We start from the raw sequence: 8,320 nt of genomic DNA, 5'->3' as shown, positions 1-8,320 counted from the left end.
TATTCGAAAGTTTAAAATGGATGGAAATGATCAAAGTTGTAAAAAATCAAACTTTGACTGGCTCTATATTCAAATGTGATTTGAATTACAGAAAAGTGAATGCTAATTCATGCTCGATAGGTCAGAATTAGTTAAGACGGACAAATAGTAAAAAGTCAAAATGTTGACTTTTGATTTGAAAAAAAAGTCAAAGTTTAACTTTGATTTGAATACTCAAATGACCAAATTGCCCTTAAACTAAAGTTAGTGGAAAAATCCAACATTTTATTGGATAATTCCACTAGCACTTGGTGGGATAGGTGGCCACATAAGATGTAAACACATACCCCACTAATAGTTAGTGGAATGGTAGGTGTTGAGATTTGGCCAACTAATTACATGCAATTTTGCATGTAATTGGGTTATAAATAAGTTTCGAATGTGATAAAAACGGTTGCCAATTTTGTAATTTTAAATTACAATATTATCACAATAAATTACTTCTCTCCCAAATATCAAACTCTAAAATTCTACCTTTCAATTTTCATATATCTCTCTTAGTTCCTTCACTTAACGGGTCCCACAACCCGGTTCTAAGTTCGGAGAATAGCGGATAAACTCAAGTGATGGTCCCGCGTTCATAATCGTGAGGAGATATTGAGGAATCAGGAAGCTACGGAGGTATGACTCCTATTAACCTAATTGTTTCAATTAGGGCTTTTTATGCATGTTAATCTCTAAATTAGTTTAGATGCAATTAGAGTAGAATTGACACTTAATTCTGTTGTGCATGTATCATATTCCTTTAGACTGAACTACTCAAAAGATCTTGGTTGGGGTCCCAAGCCCAAATCTTGGAAGAGATATGCTTCCAGTTCTTAATCCTTTTATGACCATAAGACACACTTGAGAGAGGTTAGCAAACTAAAGACAAGCCTTGAGGATGCTATCTGCCTAATTGAAGACCAATGAATAAGGGAGGCAGAGCGTGATCGACAAATTGCAAAGATGAGGAAGATGATGGAGGACATGAGTTGGGACAGAGAGGATCGTGGACACGGTTGGGTACATATTTTTCAACTTTTAATTTGTTTAATTTCTCATCTATGATATATATCTAACTGTACTTTTATGACATTTGTAGGTTTGAAATTTTTTATTTTAGAGTCTGGCAGCTGAGGTTTTAGGAGATAGGCGTAGTTTTTTTTTTTTTCTTTTAAGGTTGTCCTTTTGAACAATTTGAACAACAATATTAATTGCAATTTTTATTACACAATAGAATTTTGTAATTGTAACTTTTATTATATAAATTGCAAATTTTTTCTTTTGATAATTTGTTATAAATTTTAATTGTTGCCTTCCAAAGTGGAACTGAAATCACGATAAAAGAAAGCAATAAAAAACAATATAAAAATTTATCCCGACGCATATCGTACATCGGCATAAGGGGTTTCCTTAGGATGTCGAGACATCATTATTCGACGTGAGGAGGTGACGTCAAACTTACTCCATTACCAATGTCATCTTTATGTTGGCATCTACGACATCAGGATAAGACATGCCCGACGTCATCTCTTTAGCCCGTCGGCCAAAGTTCTCCCAATATTCTAGCCGATAGGGTTTTCGACGTGGAGAGAACTCTTTTGACTTTTTTTTTCATTTTTTTACGCAATTCTGGGTCGACAATACCTACTATCCTTGTAGTACGAGTAGCTCATGAAAGATCAACTTACACGTAATGATTATATTCATGGAGGGCAACATGTTCTACGGTGAAAGTATAACTATGGGTTTATAGTGTTTTGTCTTATAGTTAATAAATTGAATATTGAATCATTAAAGTTTATATTGTTTTTAGGTCTATTAAGTTAACTTCCGGGCTTGCAACCAATTAACAAAAAAGTTGAAAGAATAATTTGAATAGTTAAACTTATTTTTTTAAAAAAAAACATATTAATTGTATATGTTAACTATCCAACAAATGTTAGTATGTAATAGGACCCCACATTAAATTTTGGTAACATTGTAAGTGATAGTTAGACAAATATAGTCCATGATATGGATTTATTTGAGAAAGTTTGACGCTTTATTTATATGGGAATATACTTATTAGGAAATTACAAGAAACTATATGCAATTTGGCCCAATGATATCCCACTAGATGTAAGATAATTTATTGCAAACAACAAACACATCACACATGCATTCCTTAGGTTACACCGTCCAACACTGAAGTAACCAAATAGTTTAATACAACAATATCACTTTCACACTAAAGTAATCAGATATCATTAGGACAGTGAACTAAAATATTAAAATTTAGCATAAAAACCAACGAAATTAACGGTTAATTGATGGGTTTGGATACGATAAGAATTAAGAATTCGAGGAAACTCTCTCTATTTTAATTAAATTGGAGTGAATTTCATATGTATCTAAATGCTATCTGGCCAATCAAATATTTTATGACTATAAGTTGATCTATATGAATGAATGATTGACCTTTAAATGTATTGATCATGTGTTTTTTTATTAGTTTGGGTTTGTGAGTTTTTTCTTGAGTTTAATGTGATTGAATCCTCAACTTGTAAGTTACGAGGAGATGATTAGTTTGTTAAAGTCTTTCAATTTTAAAGCTTACAGGTCTTCAATTGTTTAAAATTTCACTAGCATTTGTAGCTTATAACTCATTCGGTAGATGTGTGAATGCTGAATTATTTCAAATATTGAATTCTTGAAAATAGTTTCACCAAATTGGAATAAACTAGCTTGTTCATTAATTTAATATAACGGTCATGAAAAAGACATAAAATAGAGATATTATTAGAATTCACTCAATTATTGTTTTCAATTTTAATTTGGGACATGAGCCAACTTGCCATCATTAAAAAAAATTGATATTTTTTAATTTCATAATTATTTTGTGACAATATGTGATGAGTTGAAATTTCTCCTTTTAACTCAATTAAAAAAATATATACATAATTTCGAATAGAAAATGTCAAGGATATTTCTTCCGTTAGATGAGATTTCACAATCTCTTTAAAATATATAAAAAAAGATTATCTCACTATCAATTAATTTTGAAATAAAGTTTGATCATATTTATATATTCCACATATATTTTAACATTCTTGGTCATTTAACTCATACTATACATCAATTATACTATATTGAGTTTGAAATTGGATATTAAGAGTGTAAGGTGAACAGTAATGATGAAATTTCAAATTTGCACACTCCTACACTACACTAGGTGGTGTCCAAAACAAGAAAAGAAAAGAAGAAAAGATGATAAATGGGAGGGGGTGAGGGGGACACCATTTGGCCATAAACAACAATTTAGGGTTACAACGTGGGGGAATCATTTAATTAGGTAATGAATAACCGACGGCGCGTGGTTTCACGCTCCGTAATGTGACCGTCCATCCACTTGCGCCCACATTCGTCGTAATGAAAAAGACTTAAATATATACATTGAAAGTAACAAATAGTAATATAAAAATGAAAAAAATGTTACATCGTGAAATTTGATAAAACAAAATTTGTCGGTGACGAAGCTCTTTTCTTGCACACCAAAAATCACATAGACATATAAGTCAGAAGTCCTTTCCTCTCCCCTTGGCGTCTGGCCCAGATCCAACTTCCCCCATTTCTTTAATTAGGGTTTGTTTCAATAACTTCCAATCTCGACCAATCATTTCCTTAATCACACTTCTCTTTAGGAAACAGATCTTGATTTGTCACCCTTTTTTTTTCTATCACTTCCAGATTTCCACCTACCCTGTTATAGACCCCTATATTGGAATGCTCCCCATTGTCGCAATGTATAGAGTTTGAACTAGATCTTGGTTCTTTCCTTATTCTGAGCTTTGCATTTACGCAATAATAGAGATTCACATTGCGCAAAATGGGGGAGAAATCGAGGTCTAGAGGCTGTTGTGGATGGTTTCTTGTTTTGGTGGTTCTTGCTTTGATTGCTGGTGCTATAGTATTTGCAGTCAAGAAGAAGTCGAGTCACTCTGATGATGACCCTGCTCCAGTTCCAGGTCCTCCTGGTGCAATTGAGAAGAAATATTCTGATGCTCTCAAGATGGCCATGAAGTTTTTCGATGTGCAGAAGTGTAATCTTCTCCATCTTATTTCTCATTTTAATATCTTCTGTTTCTACGACATGTTTCTTTTTTGCAATGTCTTGTTTGTTAGTTGTATGAATTTATGTACATATGTGTCTATTTGCAGCTGGAAAGTTGGTAGATAATCAAATATCTTGGAGAGGGGATTCGGGGTTGAAAGATGGAAGTGACGCGAACTTGGATCTGTCTAAGGGAATGTATGATGCTGGGGATCATATGAAGTTTGGTTTTCCAATGGCTTTTACTGCGACAGTCTTATCTTGGTCTATTCTTGAGTATGGAGATCAGATGGATGCAGTTGGTCAATTGGATTCTGCTAAAGATTCTTTGAAGTGGATTACCGACTATCTTATCAATGCTCATCCTTCAGAAAATGTGCTTTACATTCAGGTAACCGTTTATTTACTCATAGTATTGTTCCTGTGTTCTTGCATCTCTATATGACCTGAATTGTAGAACCCGTCAGTTTCGAAACAAGAAGAAGTTGTTGTATGTCGGTTATGTAATCCTTCAAAACTAAATCTATATACTGGGTAACTACTAAAAAAACTTCAATTTATTTTTTGGGATGCTCATGCTTAGATCATTGAGCCTGGATCGCTCACTTTTATGGGGACATTTGACCCACCGAGTGGAGTTAACATGTTGGAGTTGTATTTAGGGTGTAGAGTTGTAAGATCGAGTTCTTCGATAGTTATGAAAAGTAGATTAAAAAAGTAAAATGAAGTTACTTGATAAATGTGAAAAGCAGAGATAGAGAAGAGGATTGAATTCCTTGACAAATGTAAAAAAATATAAAAGAAGATGAAATTACTCGACAAATGTGTAAATTTAATAGTGTTTACTATTGAAGTCAAGTTGTTTTTCAACTACTTATGAAATTGGTGGGCCGAATGACCCCTTTATTGGTTTATTCTATATCACAGATTAATGTAAGGTATTACTGGCTTTCTTTGTAGATTCAAATTGGTCTCAACTGTTTTGTAAGTTATGCGGTAGAATACGTCTCATATAATCTTTTAGTGATACTTTGCAGGTTGGAGATCCTGAGGTAGATCATGCCTGTTGGGATAGGCCTGAAACCATGGTAGAGAAAAGGCCACTCATACAGATCAATGCCTCTGTTCCAGGGACAGAAGTAGCAGCAGAAACTGCTGCAGCTATGGCTTCAGCATCTCTTGTATACAAGAAATCTGATCCCTCCTATTCAAGCAAGCTTCTTAAACATGCTGAAGAATTGTTTTCCTTTGCTGATGAGAATCGAGGTATATACAGTATTAATATTCCTGAAGTTCAGACCTACTACAATTCATCGGGATATGGAGATGAGCTTCTATGGGCTGCTAGCTGGCTGTACCATGCAACACAGGATGAATCCTACCTTGATTATGTAGCTGGAAGCAATGGGAAACTGTATGCAAAATGGGGAAGTCCTACCTGGTTTAGTTGGGACGACAAGCATGCAGCAACTCAAGTACGTATCTCTTTTAACTAGGTGATAGATTCCTATCAATGTGGTAAAATGTAGAATTTTATTAATGTCAGCTGTCGCTAAAGAAATCAGCTGAAGTTTTAGCTGAACAAGAACATTTTACTTCAACATTCTTTTAATTTGTTATGTTTCTCCTTAAGCCATTGTGTAGCTCTATACGGTCTACAGCCTACATGAACATCAGTTCTCATTGAATCTAGAAGCTAATAGTGAGGAGTTGTAACAAAGGGGAATAAGAATGTCTGAAGTCTTGATTGAACCAATTCATGTTATGAGAGCTAAACTTTGGATCAATATTTCAATCTAAACTCATCTCCTGTAGGATTAGACATAGCATGACTTCATTTTCCTGCATTAAACATATTATCTCGATACCATTCATCTCATACACAATAGAACATTTCTTTCCCCTTGTAACTCTGTCTGGAATCAAGACAAGCAAATTACCTTAAAGCTACAAATGATCTAACATTCTTAATATTGTATAAAATGTTTTTGAAAGTAAAATTGAGATGAAAATAGAGTAAGCATTCTATGATCATAGACTCATGAAAGGGATGTTAAAATTTTATGTGGTTACGTCTGGGATTAGCTTTGAAATCATTAGAAATCCAAGCACGAGTAAGGAAAATCTTTTACACAAGAAAAAGGTTGTAAACCACTTTTGATTTCTGACTCCTATTTTTAGTGATAAACAAGTGAATTTGTTTCAAACTTATTGCAGATTAAATTATTTCAAATCCTTCTATTTTAAATGATAAACAAATGAACATTGACATCTTAACCTTGTCACTAACTCTGCAATGCCCATGCAGGTTTTACTGTCTCGGTTAAACTTCTTTGGCTCCGAAAGCGCTTCAAAGTCGGTTCAAGTTTACAAGAAAACAGCCGAAGCTGTCATGTGTGGTCTAATCCCAGAGTCTCCAACAGCAACAAGCAGCAGAACAGACAGTAAGTAGTTTATTTGAGGTTGAAATATCATTTTGGTCACTATAGTTTCAAATATCTAATTTTAGTCCATCTACTCATCCTCAATAATTCTTAAAATTAGTCCCTACAGTTTGTTGATTTTTTCCAAAAAGATTTTTTGTCATCTATCGCATGAAATTTTTTATTCTTACCTGACCATTTTTTATTTAAACAAAAAAGGATACCTTTGGAGGACTACATTGAAGATTTATTGATGGTACATGGACCAAAATTGCATTTTAACCTTTATTTCAACTATTCAGAAACTACATAAGATGGAATTTCTTGTCATCTCTAGGATCAGGAATATTGCATTGTCGTTTAGAACTTCTTAACTTATTTAACGATGTTTTTGGGACAGATGGTCTCATATGGGTCAGCGAATGGAATTCTCTGCAGCATCCTGTGTCTTCAGCATTCTTAGCTTCTCTTTACAGCGATTACATGCTTACCTCCAGAACTGCAAAATTTTCTTGCAATGGAGACACCTACACACCAGCAGACCTACGGAAATTTGCCAAATCTCAGGTTAGCAAACAGTTTATCTACCTCAACAGCATATACTTTTCTCTTGAGAAAGTGCTAATGATTTTAAGTTGAACGCTTCTCTTTCCAGGCTGATTATGTGTTGGGCAACAATCCTTTGAAAATGAGCTATCTCGTGGGATATGGTGACAAATTCCCACAATATGTCCACCACAGAGGTGCATCAATCCCAGCTGATGCCAAAACCAAGTGTAAAGATGGCTTTAAGTGGCTCGACTCCACTGAACCCAACCCAAATATAGCTTATGGAGCTCTTGTTGGTGGTCCTTTCCTTAACGACACCTATATAGATTCACGAAACAATTCAATGCAAGGGGAACCGAGCACATATAACAGTGCTCTTGTGGTTGGCCTGCTATCGAGTTTAGTTACCACCTCTTCAGCAGTCCAGTCCTTCACCTAATGCAACCCATACACGCATATAACCATATCATATTATCTAAAATTGTGATTGTATTATATCTTGTAGCTTACCACCTATTTGTACGAGAAAATATTAGTGCTATGATGAGTTTACTTCTTCCAAATGAGTGAGCGTTTGCCAATCAATCCTCTAACAAAAACCCAATCCGCCACACAGTGAAATTAAATTAACCATGTATTATCTGAAGTGAGCCATTGTTTGAACAATTATGGTATGTAATTCTTTTATTTGAGTGAGATATATGTTGTAATTTGTTGTTGCCATGTTCATTCAGTTCATTGTTGATGACAAGATGAGTTGGTTTGAAAGGTCCATTGGCCAATTGAAAAAAAGTCGATGCTTCTGTTCCACGTTAACAAAAAGGAAGAAGATGACGTGACATTGCACAGAAATTGGAGGGTAAGTTTGATGTCTCAGTTTGCCAACTTCAGTAGAGAACCCTCAACTTTACAGATGTCAATGGCGACTTATGGGTTCTTAGAAGCACAAAAGAAAAAGGTAAACTAAATAAAACATAAGCTTCACACTTGTTCTGTTTTTGTGCGTTCTTTATCCACAACCATAAAACCTTGGGAGGGCTAATAATTTTGTAGTGGTAGGCTGAAAAGATACAATTTTTTTTGGATGGACTTGGAAAATCTGTCCTCTCCAATTTTGGACATAGTGCAACCCACCGTGTTTGGTTTTAATTAGATTATGATAGCTTCTAGATTCCCTTAATCAAAAGGTGCATTGAGACCACACTTTTTAAAAAATTAGTACTTTTGTTCAAAA

The 8,320-nt window shown here is 34.5% G+C and overlaps 1 protein-coding gene across 1 annotated transcript; it reads left to right on the top strand.

The window, feature by feature from the left end:
• Window positions 1-3,550: 3,550 nt before the first annotated feature.
• Window positions 3,551-7,815, top strand: LOC101216943 (endoglucanase 10). Its single transcript, XM_004136341.3, has 6 exons — window positions 3,551-4,103; window positions 4,222-4,505; window positions 5,152-5,589; window positions 6,423-6,558; window positions 6,938-7,104; window positions 7,193-7,815. Exons 1-6 carry the CDS (start codon window positions 3,890-3,892, stop codon window positions 7,523-7,525), a joined length of 1,572 nt encoding a protein of 523 aa, XP_004136389.1. The 5' UTR covers window positions 3,551-3,889; the 3' UTR covers window positions 7,526-7,815.
• Window positions 7,816-8,320: the final 505 nt, after the last annotated feature.

This window comes from Cucumis sativus, chromosome 3 (assembly GCF_000004075.3).
Source record: "Cucumis sativus cultivar 9930 chromosome 3, Cucumber_9930_V3, whole genome shotgun sequence".
NCBI lineage: Eukaryota > Viridiplantae > Streptophyta > Magnoliopsida > Cucurbitales > Cucurbitaceae > Cucumis > Cucumis sativus.
This window is presented reverse-complemented; position numbering and strand designations above follow the sequence as displayed.